Source organism: Corvus brachyrhynchos, unplaced genomic scaffold (genome assembly GCF_000691975.1).
Source record: "Corvus brachyrhynchos isolate BGI_N302 unplaced genomic scaffold, ASM69197v1 scaffold5, whole genome shotgun sequence".
NCBI classification, from domain to species: domain Eukaryota; kingdom Metazoa; phylum Chordata; class Aves; order Passeriformes; family Corvidae; genus Corvus; species Corvus brachyrhynchos.
In genome coordinates this window covers 10,761,474-10,783,392 of record NW_008238321.1, presented here as the reverse complement: position 1 = coordinate 10,783,392, position 21,919 = coordinate 10,761,474, and the positions used below count along the sequence as shown (strand labels likewise).

Here is a 21,919-nt window from a genome sequence, read left to right as displayed (position 1 = left end):
TAATTATGAACTCTTTACTTCTGGGGATGTATTTCCAGGCAATAGGTGATGTTGTTGTTATTTTTAAAATTACAGCATCTTGGAAGATTTTTTTCCTAGGTGTTTCAGGGGTGTATACACAACTCTAATCCTTTTTTTGCATCCATAGCAGGTACAAGTGAACTGGTAATGCTAAGTCTGGATCTTGTGAAAACTCGTCTGGCTGTGATGAGCATGGAAATGAGGAAAAATTTCATACAAGCTATTCTAACATCGCTCATTGAAAAATCCACTGATGCCAAAATTCTTCGCGCTGTGGTAAAAATAGTGGAGGAGTGGGTGAAAAACAATTCCCCGATGGCAGCTAATCAGGTAAATTGAGTAGATAAAGTCATCATTGCTCTCAAATACTAAATAGCTATGAGCCACTATTATTCATCAGTTTTGACAATGAAGTTTGTAATGATGTGTTATAGATGTTTAGATGCCCTTGGTGAAGTTTAGACTGTCTTTATCCCCTGTGAAAATAGCTGCAGCTACAGATGCTTGGCATTTTATAGGCTTATGTTTGGTGTTTGATCTCAAATGCTGTTTTGTGAAGAACTTCCTTTAAAGTAAAGTTTTAAAATATGCTTCACATTAACCTAGGTAGAAAGATTCTTCAGGAGAAAGAGGACTAATGCTGATATAAATTGTGTTACACTGTAGCATTTTGTGGCCTTGTCAATCTGCCATATTTCTATTAAGAATTGAACACTTAGTCTCGTGCTGTACAAAAGGACCTACACTTTTTATAATATACACAAGAATTTTGTAATCACTGAACAGTTTAAGCCTATTTTTAGGCACAATTTAAAAATTCTCCAGCATATATGAGAAGGATAAATGCTTGAGTTATTTTTTGTTTTTTAAGAACTGTGACCTCCCAAGCTATTTTTCAGTACTTTAGAAGTGAAAGAGTCATGTAAAGGATGGCTGAGTTGTAGTCTGAATGTGCTAGTTCTCTGCATGTTTTAAGAAGAATTGACAAAATTAATCATGTCTTCTTTTACCACAGACACCTACTCTCCGGGAGAAGTCCATTCTACTGGTGAAAATGATGACTTACATTGAAAAGCGTTTTCCAGAAGACCTTGAATTAAATGCTCAGTTCTTAGACCTTGTTAACTATGTCTATAGGTAATTATAGCAATTAATCATTTACTGCAGCTTATTGGTTCATAATTTGTACCATATATGAACTTCGTAACATGTCATCAATCTTTTTAGGTCTGAATTAAGGGATATTTTTATATATTTTTCTTTGCTAAAATGCAAAATCAATTCACTTCACTGAGACCACAGTACATATTTATGGAAGGCAATTTGAAAACAGAAGTTCCTTAGACAGGATTTTTACTTTTGGCACTGACAAAACATCTCCAGCACCCCAACTTCTTCCTTTCCCAAGATACCAACGCATCCTTGTAGCTGACTGCATTCTTAACACTGTGGTCACAGCTGAATTCACATTGTCTTTTCACATCCACAGGGTAGAAAGATTTTTTTTTTTCTTGAAACTTTATTGTAAATTAGACTTTCAGGAGAGTTACTTTGCTAGGTAGACTTGAAGATTTTGAATCACAAGGAAATAATTAGAATGCCAGGTATTTAATGGTGTGCTGCTGCTTCACAGTATTTTGCAGTCAGTTTGCTGCTCTACTCTGCTGCTTCACTGTGCAAAGCCTTCATGTGCACTGGTGCTCAGAAGCTTTTATCAGTCAATAACATTTGTCATTTCAAACACCATACAGATGTGGCTCAGTGTTTCACAACTATGACAAGATTTTATCCTGGAAGAGTATTTTTGATAGTTCTGGGGCAGTTTTACATCAAGCAGCAATATTTTCTTTGCTGTTTCTCTCAAGAACTGCACCTGGCTGTTTGCCACATGTGGGCTTTTACTGAATGTCACCTTTTGGGGTTTTAGTGTGTCATACAAAACCTAGGAGTCTTCTCTTTCTAATAGCTCTGTTATTTCATCTTTATTAATTTTAGGGACGAGAATCTTTCTGGAAGTGAACTTACAGCTAAACTGGAGCCAGCATTTCTCTCTGGTTTGCGCTGTGCCCAGCCACTCATCCGAGCCAAATTCTTTGAGGTCTTCGACAATTCCATGAAACGTCGCGTTTATGAGCGCTTGCTTTATGTGACCTGTTCCCAAAACTGGGAAGCCATGGGGAATCACTTCTGGATAAAGCAGTGCATTGAGGTAGGGAAACTACTTGTATCAGAAACGTGTTTTATTCCTCATTTTTTTTTTTTGGCTGGCTGTAAAAGCATTAGTGATGTGTGTACTGTCCTTATCAAAGCTGAAAATACCAAGTCCGCTGCCTCAGCTCCTGTGGTGCTTAAAAATATACACAGTGTCTAAACAGTGAAATGCTGATGCTTGGAAAGTGGCTTTAATATAAATGTTTAAAATCTGTTTTCTCTGCCAAAAGCTTAATGACCAGGTTAATACTTTTTAAGGAAAACAGTCTCTTACAACTGATAATGAATATTAAAAAACCCCAAGAATTGTTATAGGAGAAGATTTGAGGAAAACTGTTAAGCTGGAATGTCTCCTCTAGCAGTATGACAGCTGTTAGGATTGCATTGAAATGAAATTGCATCTTTGCTCGGTTTATTTAAAATAAAATGGGACAAAACCTTTTATTTTAACAATTTGCATATTAAAGCATGAATTTAAGGTGACTGTGAACATCGTTTTTAGGGTAACAGTCTATATTTATTAGCAGATTTAGGGCACTTAATACATGTGTTGAAAAGTACAAAATACAGACTTTAGGTGTAGGAGATTCTATTAATAAAGGTGCTAAATAGGCCTTAAACTTACTATTGCAACTTCTACCTTGTTTGTAAGTATTAAACCATAGTGACGATTTCTTTGAAGTACTGCAGTAAAATGTATGTTCAAAAGCTCTTGTTACTTCTCCATGTGGTAGCTGCTGTTGGCAGTGTGTGAGAGGAACACCACGATTGGCACCAGCTGCCAGGGGGCCATGCTGCCCTCCATCACCAACGTCATCAACCTTGCTGACAGTCACGACAGGGCGGCCTTTGCCATGGTGACACACGTCAAGCAAGAGCCTCGGGAGAGGGAGAACAGCGAATCCAAAGAGGAGGTAACTGACAGAAAATGCTGTGGAAAAAGCAATCTCTTTGGTGGAATTCAGCTCTTCCTAGTTTCTCGTTGAATAACTTTGGAGAAGGCATAATGAAGATGATGTGTGCAGATTGTGTTGCTTGTGTTTTAAGCATGCATGGGTCTCTCAGAAGTCTCATTCATTCATTTAGCCTTTACTTCAGCACTCTAAGCAATTATACGTCTGAACATGAAGAAGTAGCAGAAACAGGGAGACCTGAAATAAATTGATCAGGAGGGTGTTCCGTATTGTGGGAAAAAAGCAAAAGTACATAGAAGATACCTATGTTTATATATACTTATATATAAACTTTATATATACTTACTAAGCTGTTTACTTCTGTGTAGGATGTTGAAATAGACATTGAATTGGCTCCAGGAGATCAGACCAGCACTCCCAAAACCAAGGAACTTTCAGAAAAAGACATTGGCAACCAGCTGCACATGCTGACCAACCGGCACGACAAATTCCTTGACTCCCTTCGGGAAGTGAAGGTGGGTGCAGGCTGTTGGTGACAAAGCACCTTAATCCTAAAACCTTCAAACTGATCTGAGGTGGTTTTTTTTTCCTCTTCTTCTATCTCACACTTCTGATTTTTTTAGCTGAATTTTGTTATGTAGACATCTCTTACAATCCGTAATTTCTTATGGTAAAAAATAGGTTTTTGCCTGTGGTAAAAAATTCTTAAGCCTTCACTTCATCACTAGTTATTACTGTGTCCCTTTTCTACAAAATTAAATATCATGCCCCTTCACCTGTAAGTGTATTTTAACAATTCAGTTCAGAAACTAGTGATGAAAAGCACAGGGTATAGGGTCAAAAATGTGTATCAGCATCTTACGATTAAATAATTTCTAAGAAAATCATTTTAGCTGAGAGCTATGTTTGAACAACTCTCACAGTAGTACCAGGTCTCTCCAATTAACCTGATTGTTCCTATTACCAAGATAATCAATGTCTTTGCTTTTTCCTTCTTTTGTTTTTGGTGGTTACAGTGGTGAATCAGAGTCTTGATCAGCATGAAAATAGGATTAACTTCTTGTTGCTAGTCTATATTGTTAAAGAAAACATTTTTGTTGAGAAGGCATTTGCATTACTACTTAAACAACTGTATAACTGAACTTTTTGCCACAGAATTAATTGTATTTTCCTATTTCCATGCATCTCTTTGTTTCCAGACGGGAGCGTTGCTGAGTGCCTTTGTTCAGTTATGTCATATTTCCACACCTTTGGCAGAGAAGACTTGGATACAGCTTTTTTCACGACTTTGGAAAATCTTGTCTGACAGACAGCAACATGTGAGAACCTCTCTCTCTCCCACTCACAGATTCCTCTTTGTAAATGACTGCTGTTCCAGGAAAATGTATTTGTGTGGTGACTTTGTTCTCTTGCTTTGAGATATTTGCCATTCTTAGGCTGGTGAATGCTGTATACCTGTATCGATTCCTCTTTTGAAAGAAATAGGGCCTTTCATTTTACAGACAGAAATGTACTTATTGAATGGTTGTTCACTGTACTAAAGAGATTTTAAATCTGATTTCTCTAATTGAAGAATCTGAATAGACAGATAACTATTATGTTTTTTCTTCTAGGCTCTAGCAGGTGAAATAAGCCCTTTCTTGTGCAGTGGTAGCCATCAGGTGCAGCGAGATTGCCAGCCAAGTGCCCTGAACTGCTTTGTGGAAGCAATGTCACAGTGTGTTCCTCCCATTCCCATCAGACCTTGTGTCCTGAAATACTTGGGTAAAACTCACAACCTCTGGTTTCGTTCTACACTGATGCTGGAACATCAAGCCTTTGAAAAAGGACTGAGTCTTCAGATTAAGCCTAAACAGACAACAGAATTCTATGAGCAGGAAAGCATAACTCCTCCTCAACAGGTACTGTTATATTTATTGAAATACCTTATGAAATACTAAGAGAGAAATCTAATACTGACAAGTCCAGCACTAAACCATGACCTCAAGTGTCACATTCACATGTATTTTAAATACCTCCAGTGGCAGTGGTGCTAGCATTGCCCTGGGCAGCCTGTTCCAGTGCTTTACAAGCTTTTCAGTGAAGACATTTTTCATAATATCAAATCTAAACCTCCCCTGGTGCAACTTGAAGCTGTTTCCTCTTGTCCTGTTGTATAATTGCCTTGTTGAAAAAATTTTGTTTTCTGTGATTCAGTCTGGTGTGTTAGGGAAGACAGGCAAGAGTCAGTGTTACAAGCCTTAGGATTTTTTTTGTCATGGATTGTTGTTGTTCTCAGTACTTGGTTGTTACTAATTGCTTGCCTTGTAGAATTTTAAAGAGAGTTTTAATTATAAGCACTTCTCTATTTCCATGTCTCTGTCAGCTTGCCTCAGTGTAGAACATGGGGTTTCCTACCTACTGTGCTTTATATGGACAGCTTGACTGTGGAGAAATATGTGTTCTTAACATTGTAGGAAATCCTGGATTCCCTTGCTGAGCTCTACTCCTTGTTACAAGAAGAGGATATGTGGGCTGGGCTGTGGCAGAAACGCTGCAAATTCCCAGAGACAGCAACAGCCATTGCTTATGAACAGCATGGCTTTTTTGAACAGGTACAGTCTTGATTTTAGAAATGATCTGAGTAGTTCTACTGTCAGCATGAATATTTTGGTCAGCAAGAAAAAACTCTGAATATTAGCTTCAGTCTTCTAAAATGGAAAGTGCCATGGCTTCCCTACTGTCTACAGCAGTAGTTTGAGGCCTTGTAATATTGAGGTAAGGTGAAATTTTTGTGCACACCCATCAGATTTTCATGACATTTGTCAGGCTGCCAAATAATGACTATATTCAGGTATGAGTTTTTTAATATTCAGGGCTGGGGTTTGCTTTTTTTTTTTTTTTTTTTTTTAAATTATGACGGTTTTCTTATCACTTGTTTTTAAAAAGAAAAGAGTATTGAGTTATTGTGTATATAGCAGATGGAAACATGGAATGTTGAATTTTCTTTAGGCACAAGAAACTTATGAAAAAGCAATGGAGAAGGCTAAAAAAGAGCACGAACGGAGCAATGCCTCCCCTTCCATCTTTCCTGAGTATCAGCTCTGGGAAGACCACTGGATTCGGTGAGACTTGACAGCTGATGTAGAACAAGTATTTCACCCTGCAAATAGAAGCAAAATACCCTGCTGTTGGTTTAAAGCATTAGTTATGAGAATAAACTTACCTCAGGACTCAGCTCACATACAGGGAAAACTTAAGGGAATAAAACCAGCTATTTTGTATTCCCTTAACAGAACCTCAGCAGTGATATGCCTGAATTGCTGTAAAAATGTAATTTGCTGTTGGTAGAAAAAGACTAGAGCTAAAATTTGTTTTTCCTATTTAAAATGGTTGTTCTGGGAGACACAAAATGCAGCTCTTCCCTGTTCACAGATTTCTGTATTATAACTGGTAATAAATAAATTTAAAAAAGAAAATAGTCTTCCCATCTGGATAAAAATTCTTCAATGCCTGCAAAGCTGCTTGCAGACAAACAAATATACAGATAATATTCTGATACACAACATTTATTGTCACTTTTATTGAATTTTATTTATTTTGGCTTTTTTTTTTTTTCCTAACCAAATTGACACTGCTTTTGATTTTCTTAGTTGCTCAAAAGAGTTGAACCAGTGGGAGCCTTTGACAGAATATGGCCAGTCCAAAGGTCACATAAATCCTTACCTAGTGTTGAAGTGTGCATGGAGGGTCTCAAACTGGATTGCTATGAAGGAGGCTCTGGTGCAGGTGAGTGAGGGCTTTTTGTGCTCATGTTTAGTTTCTCCTCATCCTGTCTTGGGTATCTTCATCCTTCCTGTTTTAAGAACCATCCCATGAGAATAAGCTGGTGGTTATTGTTCTTGAGGCTGCTATAAACTGCCAGGCTCTATGGACTTCTTGGGGCAAATGGCAGACTTCTGTTGGAGTTGCCAGTAGATTGTCTGGAATTTATTTTTTTTTAGCCTTGTATATAGTGTCTCTAATCTATAGAAGATGGAAAACATGGGGGGTTTTTTGTGTTTTGGTTTGGTTTTTCTTTGGTTTGTTTTTTCTGTTTTTTTTTTTTTATTTTAAGGAAATATATCCTCTTTTCATGGTAGGTAGAGTTGTTCATCTGTGATGAGTTAATATAGAAACATTAACCAGATGTCAAACTGATCTCTAAAAGGTGAGAATACTGCATTAAATCACAGGTGGAAAGGAGCTTGCAGATTTTCCTTGCACTGTTGTATACAGTGTGACATTACTGGAATTACTCTGCTAAAGATGCCAGAATTTGCAATAAAGGGGTGAAGTGCATATTTAAAATACAATGTGAAGCCAAATCTCTGAGTAGCAGACTGCATATGCAACAAAAACTCTTATGTGTGCTATTTACATTTCAATTAATTTCTTTTGTTCCTATAAGGCTTAGTATTTTGTGTCCTATTTAAGTATGCAACTTCAGAGGCTAAGTATAGAAATACAATTATTTGAGAAACTTTTAAAGCCTAAAATAAGAACTATCTTGTACAGTATATTATAAGCCTTGGGCTTGAGCAGAGTGAAATAGATCATGTCTGACAGGTTCTGGTTTTGTACAATTGCAAGCTGAGTGGAAGTGACAACCCTGAGTAAGTGCTGATATTAAATGTATTAAATGAGGTAGTTTCAGTAATGAGACATTTACTAAATGACTAAGGAGAAGATGCTGCTGAAGCCATAAATGGAGCCTTTGTGACTCTACTCAGGTTCTTGTAAGAGTGTCAGGACATGTTTGCATAAATATTAGGATCTGAAAGAATAATTGATTCTATGCTGCTGTACTCACTACTCCAATTTTATTGATATTCTTGAATGTGGCTGTTTTTTGGTAGATTCACAAGAGAGGCCAGAAAGGATAGCAAATATCTATCAGTTTTCATAAATCTTCGTGAAAGATTTTTAATAATCTGCTGCCCATTAAAGTTGAACTATTAAAACAGCAAGTAGCCTTTGATAGGACCCAAGACTCATTTCCATTTGCTCACACTGCCATTGTGTTTAATGATCCAGTAGATAACATAATAAAGAAGGAGATTATTTTCACTGTGTAAGTGTAAGGATGCTACCTGGCACGTTCTCTTTGCTGGCTCAGGTGTAAAAGTCAGTTGAGGATAACAGGAATAACAGTTGTAATGGTCACCATACAGTTGATCAACAAGGATAATGCAGAGGGATTTCTGTGTTGCACATCAAACCATAAAGGGCTCGATGTAAAGTGGAGGAAAAAGAAGTGAAAAAGTTGTAGATTAAAGGTGTGCAGTGTCAGCTGCTGAGCACTGGCTCAGTGCAAGTTTGCTCTAAACTGCTCTCAGAATTCAGGTGCTGCACAATTCAAGTGCTTTGCTGGGTTTAGTTGCCGTATTTCTGCTGTTCCAGAATTCTGAGGAAATGGTTTAAAATTATTTTATAAATGATTTTAACACTACGACCTGACTTTGCACCTGTGCTCAGAAATTACCTTATCATAAATGAGAAGGTTGGTTATTGATTACTTGCAAAAATATTAGCAGCTCATTTTCATAGATTTAGCAATGCCCTAGAGTAGACAGGAAGTATAATGCTGCATAACATGGGACAGGTAGGGACAGGATCCTTTTGGGTGAGAAGTTGCCATTACATGTTCTGGAGCCCCTGAAGCATTTCAGACACTGTCTGTTACCTGCTGAGAAGCATCTTTTGGCTTTGTACAGGGTGAGTTGTTTGCTGTGAGCTTCCTGCTCCTGTGGCAGGGCTGCTTCGGGCTGGCTCAGCTCTTTGAGCTGCATTACACTTGTCAGTGTAAAAATACCCCAGCAGCAGCTTGGGCACTTCTACTCTTGTGCTGATCTGGCAGTTTATGTGCTAGCCTGCCCTTACCAGTAACTTCAGGAGAGCTGAAGCTCCTCTAGTGACATAAACGTTAATACTTCAATCTGATCTATTTAGAAGATGAGATTGTCTTTAAAGCATTAAAGCTGTTTGTTTAAGAGCGCTTTAAAAAAATGAACTGTTTGCATAGGAACGATCTTCACTGGATGTTTTTCCTATTCCATGACCAGGTGGAGTTGAGTTGTCCAAAGGAGATGGCCTGGAAAGTGAACATGTACAGGGGGTACCTGGCCATCTGCCACCCCGAGGAGCAGCAGCTGAACTTCATCGAGCGCCTGGTGGAGATGGCGAGCAGCCTGGCCATCCGCGAGTGGCGGCGGCTGCCCCACGTCGTGTCCCACGTCCACACCCCCCTGCTCCAGGTAGCAACCAAAGAGCTCTTATTTCCAGTTGTTCTCCAGTAGCAGGTTTCAGAATTTTAGTAGCTGCAAGTGTAAAATATTTCAGTGTATAGTACTGATAGTTTTTGCATCATGGTATTTTTTTGTTCAAAGTTGCAGAGCGTGTGTTTCTATTTCTTTGAAGTACCTGGTGCTTGTCAGGAAGAGCTTGTAAGAGATTGAAACCACTTTTTTTTTCAGACCTCCTGAAATATTTTTGGGAAGCACTTGGCACAATTCTGGTTATGTGGAATATGAAGTTTAACTATTGCATGAAACGAAGTAGCATGTATTACATGGTGAAAAATGAATGGTTGTGTCCTCTGCAACTTTCACACACATTTTACCATAACAAAACTGGACTGCTGTTTCCTTTTGAAATCAAACATCAAAATCAAGTATCAAATATCAACACCCTGTTGGTTTTCTCTTGGATTTAATTATGTAAATAATTCATTTTGCAACTGTAAGAGAAGAATTTTTGAGAGTAGATGTTATTTCCAAGTATAATTAAATGGAAGTAGGTGCCTAAATCCATCTTAAAAAATAGGATTTGGCTTTGAGTTGCTTTTAGAAGCTTCCTGAAAATGAATCTTGTATCCTTTGATCTGTGTGGTACAGCTGGAGCCAGTGTGGAAGTGGGGCTGGAGCAGGATCATGCTGGGCTTGGCAGTGTGGGATCTAGGCAAAACATTCCATTCATCTGGCATTTAGGCTGACTTTGTCCCTGTTTAGGTGTCTTATAAATATATACCTGACAAAGATTAGCTCTTGTTCCTGTGGAGGGAACCTTTCATCTCCAGGGGAGAAACTGTGGAATATCTCAGTGCCACCTGAACTGAGATGTCATAACAGGGATCATTTCTTGATGGGCCATTGCTCAGAGATCTGTGACTGTGCCCTGCCTGTGGAAGTGCAGAGGACTTTGCTTTGAGTTCTCTTTGATACAGAGGCCTCTGTGATTCTGTTAAGATCAGTAGTTTCACTCTGTGTGTGTGATTCATAACTAATCTACACGGTATGAGAAGGGACCTCTATAAAATGATTGTTCCTGTTGGTAGAGCTCACACAGCAGCTCATACCTTTGAATTTTTATAGTATAAATTGATGCATCAGATGAAGTGAATGAATATGGAAGTTTTCTCCATATTCAGAAGAAATTATCAAGTAAATAGGTACAGTGTGTGAGCTCACACAATACCCTTAGATGGCTTCTCAATGAATTTAATTCCTTCCTGATAAGTTTTCACCCATATTTCAAGTTTCCCCCCCGCCCAAGAATGGCAGCATCTGCAGCATGAGAAGATTAATATTGCTAAATAAAGTATTTAAGTACTTTCAGATATCAATTAAAACAAGCTTTTAAAACAATCTAATATGTATATATCCCTCATGAAGAAATGATGAATTAGTCAGTGACTGACAGAGGTACAAATGCAGCCTTCAATTTGCACTGCAGTAATTACTTTTTTTTTTAATATCAGATAGTATGTGATTAAATACCCATGAGAAAATTAAATTTATGTGATGAATGGGTGTAGGATGAAGGTTAAGCTATTGTGAGAGCTGATACTGAGATGACTGTAGGAAAATATTACTTTAATTTATTTTGTTTCAAGAGATTTCACTCTATAAATTTGGACTGCCTTTTTTTTCTCAAATAGTTATCTCATTTGGTTGATTAACAATGAATACAACTGTTATCTGCCAAGTGGTAGCTTAGAGAATACTACACTGGCTTTATTGTACTACAGGTAATGAAATTCCATTAAAGTTTGTGGGCCTTTTCTTCAGGTGGTTGAAGTTTTAACAAACTGTCTTCTGCCTTTAGTGGGTTCGAGACTGCTGCCATCTTCTGTTTGTTCCTTATTTATATTGTTTAATGTCTTCTAGGCAGCACAGCAAATAATTGAACTTCAAGAAGCAGCCCAAATAAATGCAGGATTGCAACCAACTAATCTGGGGAGGAACAACAGCTTACATGATATGAAGACTGTTGTAAAGACTTGGAGGAACAGGTTACCTATCGTGTCAGATGATTTATCCCACTGGAGCAGCATTTTCATGTGGAGACAACATCATTACCAGGGTAAGTTTGCCTGATCCAGCATGCACTCATCACAGAATTTTCCAACAACACATGGTTTGAAATAAGTGGCTTGATTTTGACAAGTTTTAGACTTTATTCAATTTTCATTAAAGCGTTTCATCATCTTAAGTCATCCATATCGTGTGTGTTGCTGTGTAAGATGCTGCTCTCTGTATAATGCCATTTACCATGACAAGCACTTCACATTCCCTTTCCAGCCATTGTGACTGCATATGAGAACAGTTCCCAGCATGATCCCAGTTCCAACAATGCCATGCTGGGAGTTCACGCCTCTGCTTCGGCCATTATCCAGTACGGAAAGATCGCTCGCAAGCAAGGGCTGGTCAACGTGGCCCTGGACATCCTGAGCCGCATCCACACCATCCCCACCGTGCCCATCGTGGACTGCTTCCAGAAGATTCGGCAGCAAGTCAAGTGTTACCTTCAGCTGGCTGGAGTCATGGGCAAAAATGAGTGTATGCAGGTAGGGCAGCTTTATCCCTGAAGCTGTTGTTGGAACTCGTGAGATTGCAGGGGCCATCAGATACATTGATCTAAACAAGCTGCCTCTATCCAGAACAGAGGCTCAGTTTCTTTGGCAGGGAGTGTTGTTTTAAGTTGTGCTCTTAGTCCAAAGCAGTTAATGTCCTCTTTGAACTGGATACTGTGAACATATTAAAAATTAGCTGACCCAGAAGTAAAGTGGGAGTAGGTTTTTTGAAATCCTCCAAGATCGATATATGGAAGGGACTTTGAAAATGGCATTATTTGTGATGAGAAGAAACAACAGTGCTGCAAGACTAACTGAAGCTCTAAGTCAGTTCTGAGTGTCTGACTCATGAGTGGTGAAGTAAATCGTATGTGTTGATAGGGAAAAAATGTGATTTTAGGCAAAACTCACTGGCATGTGGTTGATCAGCAAACAAACCTTGTAATATATAACAATATAAATAATATTACAACATAAACAAGGTGGAAAAATAACCTGCTAAATGCTGTCTGTAGTATTTGGTTTGCACAAGCCAGTGGAAACTTAAAATTGTTGTCAGTCTGTATTTTTTAAAATGAAAATGAAATACTAGAAAGTTGCGCTATTTAAATTTCAAGAGAATATTTTAGCTGTTGTTTTATGGCACTTTTATTTAATAAATCCTTCCCTTTTAAAAGACTTTTCTCACTAAGGCTTATTTAACAGGGTCTTGAAGTTATTGAATCAACCAACCTGAAGTACTTCACCAAGGAGATGACTGCAGAGTTTTATGCATTGAAGGGAATGTTCTTGGCACAGATTAACAAGTGAGTATGCTGGCTGCAAGAGGCACTAGCACACATCTGAGAAAAATGCAGCTGAAGTATTCAACACAGTATTTGAGCAGAAAAGCTGTTCCGTATCTTTATACCAGTCTAAAATTTCTCACAATTCTGTAACAAAGTAAAAGTATCTATGAAAGTTCCTTTACAGTTTGAAGATGTAATGATTGGTCATATATTGGAAGTGTTTTAGGAAAGAAGTAGTTACAGCAAACCTTGCATGAGTTGATTTTTTTCCCAAGTTTTATATTTCAAGGGATGAGATGAGGTAGGGAGAATAAGTTTGTTCAAAGCTTTGCAGTTCGTGATAATTTTTTTTCCTTCTCTTTTTCTGTGAGTACTTGGACAAACTGATGTCTAACTGATGTCCTTGTGTAGTTGGCAAAAGGAGGTTACTTGAATTATGTTCTTAATAATTATCACATACAAAACCAAGGAGAAAAGGTTCAGTCCATAAGCTTACAGCTACTTAAACAAAATTAACCTCTGTTCCTCTCATTTCTGTTTCATTGTCTTTGGCTGTCTTTTTAATAGCTGCAGCTGGTGAAGGCACAGGGAAATCTGTGGTGGTGTAGCTTAGGCAAATCTGGTGTGTGATGCAGTGTGGAAATGGAACATTTATTTCAGACAATTGAACTGAAAACACTGATGTGGTGTGTTGGAGTCGTCTTGCACTGCAGCAATTAAACACCCAGGTGCAAGCCTTGCTCTCACACAACTATTTCTGTAATGGTTTCCCTTTGTCCTGACAGGTATTTTATGATTTTGAGGAAGATCTCTCTTTAATTCAATAAATAAATGTCTCATCAGTCAAATTTTGTTTGGTGAGGCCAAAAGGACCCCTTCAGATTTCAACAGCTTTTAGTGGGCATGGGATTTAATGGCAGTTTTACTACGTGTTACATATGGGTGGAATAATTGCTTTACCACTGCATTGTGGCCACTTATGGAAGGAAATCCATCAGGTTTTAAGCTGTACACTGCAACCTCACATAGCAATTCAAGTCAGGAAATGATGAATATCTTCTGTGGATACAAGAGAGAATTTTAAATAGGCAGAATGCAATTACCTTGATGGAAAGTACAGTGGGCTTTTATATGGTCACAGGCTTAATTGTAGTTGAGGTGTAAGGAGAAGAAAATGTGCTTCCCCCATATTTTAAAATTTTTTAAAGTTCTTGCAGAGAATTGTCTCTATTTGTTCCTTCAGGATAAAATGGATAAAGGTTTCTGTTTAAAACATGGCTCTGACGTGTACTGAGTTTCTTAATCTTACCAAAAACCACACAAGCATTTTTTAGCACTGCAGTTGAGGTCAGGGATTTAGGAAGGTTTCAGTTAGGCCCAATGGCAGTGTTGAACCTGAAAATGGGACTGCTGATTGATTACCTGTGTGTCAGCGAAACTGAAGTTAGAGGTCACCTCTGCTCCTGCATCCTCCTGTGCTGCCCATTGGCTGGGCAAGGTTATAGAAACCATTTAAAAAAAAATCATCTTGGGTGTCAAGAGTGATGGATTGTAGAGTGGGAGGAAGGAAAACGGACGGAGAAGTCCCTTTTTTATAAAGAGGAAGTAGTGATACAAAGTCATCCATCAGGCTGCTGCTGGGCTGGTTCACTTCAAACCTTCATCCAGGGTGCAGGAAGCTTCTGAAGGCAAGGACACCAATGCAGCACAGAAACTAATACATGACAGACAAAGCTGTTTTCCTTTTTAGAGTTATGCCTCAGTAGCTGGTCATTTTAATTTAGTATTATAATCCTCCAAGCTAATATTGTTATGTTAAAAATACATTACATGTAACCTCAAAAAATGAGTCAAACAAGCACTATGTTACCTTCATATGGTTTATTTCAATGCTTATTCTGCAAGGGAGAAGTGAAGCTCTTTCTGTTAATAAGGAGTCTTGAACTACTTTAAAAGTTTCTTCATTTTGGTAATGCTTATGTGAGTTTTCTCATCCTTTACTTGTATACCTAAGAAGTAATACAGATTCAAGGACTGGATATATATTGGGATGAATCAGGCTAAATTTTGGACTTGTAACACTTGAGGAAACGTGGAGAAAACCTCAGGAGTAACAAACAAATAATCTTTTGGTTAGCCAGAACTGTGTGATTAACCTTGAAATTCCTTCACTTTTCCTGTTGAAAAAATAAACTTTTACAGCTGTGGGGATGAGGAACTGACTGTTTCCAGAAACTGTTGATTGTAAAATTTTTTATGACTTCACTGGAAAAGGAGTTAAGCAAGATGCAGTCCTCTGAAAGATAACGTGTGTAACATCTTCCCAATGTTGCTTTACTCCTTGTTTTTGCTCAGCAGAGCAGCATGTTTAAATGATTTTGCTTCCACTCCTCTGGTGTTATCATCTTCTTTCTCCCAGTTTCACTGCTTGGGTTCCCACTGGGGTGCACTGGAAGTTTTTTTTTCTTTTTTTAAAAGGGAGGTTTTTAACACTTACAAAACTGTTTCCATTATGAAGCATTTACTTTTGTAGGTGCTGAACTTTAAGGAAAGCAACGACAAAACAGTTATAAGGGACCTTACTAGAGAACCTAATGCAAAACTATCACTAAGTATTAAGAAAGTAATTGCTTGCCCTATCAGAAATCTGACTTACACTACAGGTAGTTACTAAATTATATAAAACTCATATTCTTACTTGTCACCATGCAGGTCTGAAGAAGCAAACAAAGCTTTTTCTGCAGCTGTGCAAATGCACGATGTGCTGGTGAAAGCCTGGGCCATGTGGGGGGATTACCTGGAGAATATCTTTGTGAAGGAGCGGCAGCTGCACCTGGGGGTGTCTGCCATCACTTGCTACCTGCACGCCTGTCGCCATCAGAACGAGAGCAAATCAAGGAAATACTTAGCAAAGGTGAGGTCTAGATGGCTGAAAAAGAATCTGTGCAATTAGAGAGAGGGTTACTGATGGAAAGCTCTAATTTAGGTGGAAAGGCTGTGTGTGGTTGGGCTGGTTGCACATAACTCATCTTGGGATGTTTTACTTCATTGGGATGTCTGGGGTTTCCTTTAGATGTGAAACCTTTCTGTAGGAGGAAGAGGACAAATCACATCCAGCATTTCTGCTACATAATGTGGTGAAATAATTGCAAAAGGGCATCCTTTGCTCCTTTAAAAAGTAACATAGTTTGAGGTCTGTTTATCATTACTATGGGTAAATAATATTGATTTTTACCTCAGTATTGCATTTTATTCAAGATAATCCTTTTCTGTTTTACTCTGAAATTCAGCAAACTTCTGGCTAAAAAAGCTATTTGTAGTATGCATTTCTCAGTTTGAGGATATTTAATCTCTTTCATGAAGGAAATTAATATAGCAGACCAAGGAAGTCAATCTGTTCTGACCATGAAACAAACACAGAAAATATTTTTTGAGATTAAAAGTGGCCTCAGTAGCACTCTGAATTTATTGGTCTTCCTGTCTGGTTGCATACCAGTTAATGATTTGAGTCAATGCTTAATATATTTACATATAAATTAAACTAGAAAGAAGTATCATTAGGGGTGGACAGTTAAAATAATTTAGAATACCCAAAGAAATAATCAAATTCTTGCATCAATGTTCATTTATCTCAGTTGCACATTTTAGGTTCTATAAAAATGCCTAAATTTATATCCACACCCCTAGCCAAAAACCCAAAGAATTTCTGGAATGCAGTCATCTTCATTTGCTCTTTTCTGTCTTGTTTCACAGCAAGGAGTACACTTACATTTAAATTTTAAATTCTTAATAATTTCTAAGGGAAAAAATAACATTGGCCAGGCATAGTGAATGTAAGTTCTGGTCTCTGAGGCAGCTTTAAAACTTATAAGGACTCCACAGTCATATTAATAAAGTATCTCTGCTTTTGTGCATCGTAATGATTGATGGGTCTTAAATTTAAGCACTGATTCTTTTGGAATTCTCTTCCAGGTTCTTTGGCTGCTGAGTTTTGATGATGATAAGAACACCTTGGCAGATGCAGTGGACAAGTATTGTATTGGTGTCCCACCCATCCAGTGGCTTGCCTGGATCCCACAGCTGCTGACGTGCCTGGTTGGCTCAGAGGGCAAACTCCTCCTCAACCTCATCAGTCAGGTACAGAAGATAATCTCTAATTCTTTATTGTCTGTAATCTTTGTTGGCAAGATGAGACACGAATATCTTTTAAAGCAAATTACAAAAACGCCAGGCTTTAAAAATGGTATTGTTTGCAACTGTTGATGTGTTAAACAGTGGTAACTTCTGTCTTTAAGGAGGATATTTTAAATTTCAAAGTGAATTTTACTTGCTGAGATTTAATCCACTGAAATTGTATCCCTGTTTGCATGAGGCACTATAGCTGTCCTTCTGGAATTCTATTTAATATATTTTTGTGAATGATATAGAACACACAAAATACATAGTTAAAAATACTTGTAACACAGGAGTAGGGATAAAGAGTGGTTAACTTTAGTAGCTAAAGCTTGGTATTGTCTGGCAACACCAGTGTGCTCGACTGCCTTCTGACAGAAATAAACTCATTTCAACACATTGTAGACACTTTTATATTTGTTGAGATCTGTATAAAGTCTTTCGAAGTGAGTGCTTGCTCAGCAGTTGTAATCTAGTTGGAGCTTCGTCTTACAAATATCACAGATACTCCTGTCTGTCTTGCCTTTAAACATCAGGTACATAGAAAAAACATGAAATTAAAAAATATCATATTTTCTGTGTTACTATTTTAAAACTCTGCAATTCTCTTCAATTAACTTTTGAGTTACAGCCTGAAGCATTTGTGTGTCAGGTTAGTGATGTGCCATAAATATCATATTACTGAACAGTTCAGTTCCATTGCAATATTTCTACCAGTTACCATATCCATTTGGATGGAGAAAGGATCTATGATTTAGTAAAATTGTGGCTGGAGAAGTCTCAAATGATGTCTTAAGATGTGCTCTATTGCAGGTAGTAGACACATGGTTTCTTTCCTTTAATAGATACTGAGATTTACAGATTTAAATGGGTTGCTGAATGTTAACATCTCTTTAGGGTTTTTTTTTTAATGGAAGCCATAAAATCCTGTTTTTATTTTTGGGTGCAGTTGGTATCCCCTTACATTAAGTGCCACAATTAGGTGGAGTAAAGTTACTCTCTAATGGGCTTTCTTATCAAGTATCGTGGGGCTTGCTGGGAATTGTGGCCTAATTTAAAGACTAACCACTGTCATTATGTCTGTTTTTCTTCCATTATGCACATGAGTAAGATCTTTGAGCTGGCCCAGCTGGGGCTCTGACATTATGCTACTTTCAGGTTTATTAGGCAATATGATCTGGAAGCTCTAATTAGGTAATGTCTTAGCAGTGTGTGCAGGGAGCTACCAATTCATCCTCTTCGGGTTTTTCTTACACAAAGAATCTTTAATTTCCATGAGCTTTTATTTAACACAAAGAGCTGATTATTCCTGAATTAGACTCATTTACAAGAGAATCTGTCCATGTTGATGTGATCTGTAGTCAGTATTCCTTAACTGAGAAATGTGTATCTCCAAATAGGTGGGAAGAGTCTATCCCCAAGCTGTTTATTTCCCTATCAGGACCCTCTATTTGACCTTGAAGATAGAACAGCGAGAGCGCTACAAGAGCGGTGAGTTTGGTCCTGATAGAATTGCTTGGGCTCTTTGTAACTTAATTGTTATGTTGTGTTCCTCTGGATTTTACAGAGAAAACAGATTCTTTAGAAAACCCACTTAGCGAGGCTAAGGAAGAAAATTCTTGATAAGCTTTGCTTGCATTGATTTGTTTCTGTCAAGTTAAATCTGCAGATGGCTTGAGCTGTCTCAGATTTTCTTGTATTAAATACTCACCAAGAAGAGTTTAATCTCTTTCATTCTCGTGTCAATTATTGAGAATCACATGTTCTTTACTGGATGTTTATCTTGATAAATTTTTGGAGGAGGAGAAAATTCTTGGTTTATAAATACAGGAGAATGTCACAGTTTTTTAAGATTCTCTTGTCTAATTTTCAATGGAAGCATGAACTGTGCAACATTCAGTTTGTTTTCAAAGAGCCACACTGGTAAAAATAATATCTCCATAATAACTTCTTATGGTTAATTTTCAAGTAAAATGAGCATCTAAGTTTACACCAGATAAAATCAATGTTGGCTTTGAGAAATGTTTGGGAAAGCATTCAGCAACTTGCACAACAACTGGCTTCCCAAGAACAAATCACATCTGGAATAGTTGTGTCAAATGATTCCACGGAAGTTAGTTGTTCTTTTGTCCCATATAATTTCCAGCAAATCCTGGGAGAGCTACTTGAAGAACTCTCATTTCAGCTCTGTGTTCTTTATTATAAAGTGCATTGTTTATTTAATTTCCCTTTCCACTTGGGAATTAGTTCACTTAATTTCTGTATAAAATTTGAAAGGGCACTAATTAAATAATGTTTTATTTTTCTTTGGGTGCTCCTTTGCAGAAGGAGATGCCCACATGCCTTAATAATTTATTCTTATCCAGCAACAGTAAAATATTTCCCTGTAGGTTCTGCCAAAAACCACTGCTGGGTGGGTGGGTTGGTTGTGTGAGTTAGTGGGGGTCATCTGATAAAGCAAAACTCTGCTGATCACTGTCTGATACAGCTGTCATGCTAGAGATGTTTTGTGCTAAAAGATACAGAATGTGACAATTTGTCTGTTGTTGGCATGAACATATTTATTCTTTAGTTATGTGTGAAAGGTCTCCCCAAAATGGAAGGGAAAAAACCACCCATAATTCAGATTATTTGATCCTCTATGAAACAATGTCTGTTACTTCAAGAGCATAGGTTGGTAATGTAAAAGCTACACCTCCTATGTAGTTTTGAGGAGTGTTTATTTTGCTTTAATGTTGGGAAGTCTGTACCACTAAACAGCATTTGGTGCAGAGTTTTCTCTACAAAACCCCAATTTTCTTTCTAAAAAAAAATTTTCTGAAACTCAGTAAGTAATACATAATTAATACTTAATGTAAATCTCAAGCCAATTCTTGGAATGATTTATTTTATTTCACATGGGCGCGTATCAAGTTCGTGAAAGGTAATTCTTCCTTCCTTTATAATGTTCACTTTCCAGATTCAGGGCAACAGCAGCCAAGTTCAGTTGGAAATCAGTCCCACTCTGCCTCAGACCCTGGGCCCATCAGAGCCACTGCCCCAATGTGGAGATGCAGCAGGATAATGCACATGCAGCGGGAATTGCATCCAACACTTCTGTCCTCCCTGGAAGGCATTGTGGATCAGATGGTCTGGTTCAGAGAGAATTGGCATGAAGAGGTATTTGGCTTCAATACCCCTTCATATGTATGCATCATATAAGGGAAATTTAACTGCAAAATATTTATCCAGAATTAATTTTAAACATGAAAGCATAACTGTTTGTTTTGATTAGTAAACTGATGTATTTGTAGAAGTAACTGTTCTGATTGGAATTTAAGGATCTTGGTTATTTCTGGGAGCAGTACAGAGGCTTTGCAGAACTGTTAATGTGATGAATGCCTCTAGCATTTAAGCTGTTGCTCATACTAAGTGAAAATGTATATTGTTACACTGAGTTTCAATGATACCAGTTTCCTTCGTGAGCTGGTGGTCTGTGACAGGTGGTGATTGTTACCTGAAATTTGAATTACAACAGAGAGCAGATGGACCTGCCACTCTGCTGTTATTTGCTTCTCAAAGTGTTGGACTGTTCTGTTCTGTCTCCCTAGCAGAGTGTTTATTTGAAGGTTTCCTTATATCACATTTTTTTCATATATCTCAAAACATGAAATCTTAAAGTTACCTGCTGTTGAAAGGAGCAAGTTGTCCTTTGTGATGCAGCATTTCCCCCGCTCAGTTTGTTTGCAATGCTGATGGAATTCAGTGCTGTTATTCTGATTTACCCTCTGATGCCTTTTAAAAGTAGAGTTTTGAGTAGATGTTTCTGAGAGGATAATTTTGCTATATAAAATGCAGTGTGGGAATAAATATTTGGTGTCAAATCAGAAGGCCTAATCTTCCTGACTATTTTGCTTTTTTTTTTTTTTCATCCTTAGGTTCTTAGACAGCTGCAGCAGGGCTTGGCAAAGTGCTACTCTGTTGCCTTTGAGAAAAGCGGAGCCGTTTCAGATGCCAAAATCACTCCTCATACACTGAATTTTGTCAAGAAGTTAGTCAGCACCTTTGGAGTGGGTCTTGAGAACGTCTCTAATGTGTCCACCATGTTTTCTAGTGCAGCCTCAGAGTCTCTAGCTAGGAGAGCACAGGCAACAGCTCAAGACCCCGTGTTCCAGAAGTTAAAAGGGCAATTTACAACAGGTAAATGTTTAAAATTTTTTTTAAATGTTGCTTTTAATCTCAAGAAAATTTTCCTCCAGTTCAGCTGTGAGGGCATTCTGCTTTTTAATTCCAATATCTTTCCTGAGAGAAACTTTAGAAAACAGCACCTTTGTGTCATTCAGCAAACCTGGAATAGTTTTGTTCCAGTCTTTTGTGGAGTAACAAATGTAATTCAGGTGGAAAACAGACATCAGTCTGGAGAATAAATATATTGTATTTTTATTATTGAAGACTCTCGTTTGATCACATATGTATTTAAAGATAAATTAGATTACTTCACTATAATATTTTTGCAATTTACACAGAACTGCCTGCTGTATGTGAGGGACAGTAATGATCTCTGTCTCTGTGATGCCAGAATTTAATGACATTTTCACTCCAGAACTCCGAACTGATGGTTTTATGTGAAGTCTCTCAAAACAGCCTACTTCTGATGAGTAAGATTACTTTAGTGTTTTGGATAACTAGATTATAAAAATTCTATTACCCAAATTTACATCACTGGTAAATTGAATCAATAACTTTAATCAGATCTAATAAAAAAGATACTTAAGGGAAGTAGCTTTTTGCTTCATTCATTTTCTCTTAACCAGTGGTTACATATTTAAGTATCTGATCTTGATTTAAAATTCTAAGAAAAGCTTGTTTACAAGCTTGATTTGTTTGGTGAAATGTGTTAAGGCCACGCAGCTCACATATGACAGAAGGTGACACTGATTGGCATCAGTGTTTTGGGTTGC

The 21,919-nt window shown here is 37.7% G+C and overlaps 1 protein-coding gene across 1 annotated transcript in view; it reads left to right on the top strand.

Moving 5' to 3' along the window:
- Positions 1 to 21,919, top strand: part of TRRAP (transformation/transcription domain associated protein) — a 77,229-nt gene that overhangs the window by 40,853 nt on the left and 14,457 nt on the right. The window contains exons 48-66 of the mRNA XM_017734300.1: positions 149 to 351; positions 1,037 to 1,158; positions 2,017 to 2,230; positions 2,967 to 3,146; positions 3,515 to 3,661; positions 4,346 to 4,465; positions 4,760 to 5,047; positions 5,603 to 5,740; positions 6,138 to 6,250; positions 6,779 to 6,914; positions 9,230 to 9,421; positions 11,333 to 11,528; positions 11,747 to 12,012; positions 12,724 to 12,824; positions 15,519 to 15,720; positions 16,779 to 16,943; positions 18,380 to 18,470; positions 19,939 to 20,138; positions 20,897 to 21,158. Of these exons, the coding sequence (XP_017589789.1) occupies positions 149 to 351; positions 1,037 to 1,158; positions 2,017 to 2,230; positions 2,967 to 3,146; positions 3,515 to 3,661; positions 4,346 to 4,465; positions 4,760 to 5,047; positions 5,603 to 5,740; positions 6,138 to 6,250; positions 6,779 to 6,914; positions 9,230 to 9,421; positions 11,333 to 11,528; positions 11,747 to 12,012; positions 12,724 to 12,824; positions 15,519 to 15,720; positions 16,779 to 16,943; positions 18,380 to 18,470; positions 19,939 to 20,138; positions 20,897 to 21,158 (3,336 nt within the window). The remainder of the gene's footprint in view (positions 1 to 148; positions 352 to 1,036; positions 1,159 to 2,016; positions 2,231 to 2,966; positions 3,147 to 3,514; positions 3,662 to 4,345; positions 4,466 to 4,759; positions 5,048 to 5,602; positions 5,741 to 6,137; positions 6,251 to 6,778; positions 6,915 to 9,229; positions 9,422 to 11,332; positions 11,529 to 11,746; positions 12,013 to 12,723; positions 12,825 to 15,518; positions 15,721 to 16,778; positions 16,944 to 18,379; positions 18,471 to 19,938; positions 20,139 to 20,896; positions 21,159 to 21,919) is intronic.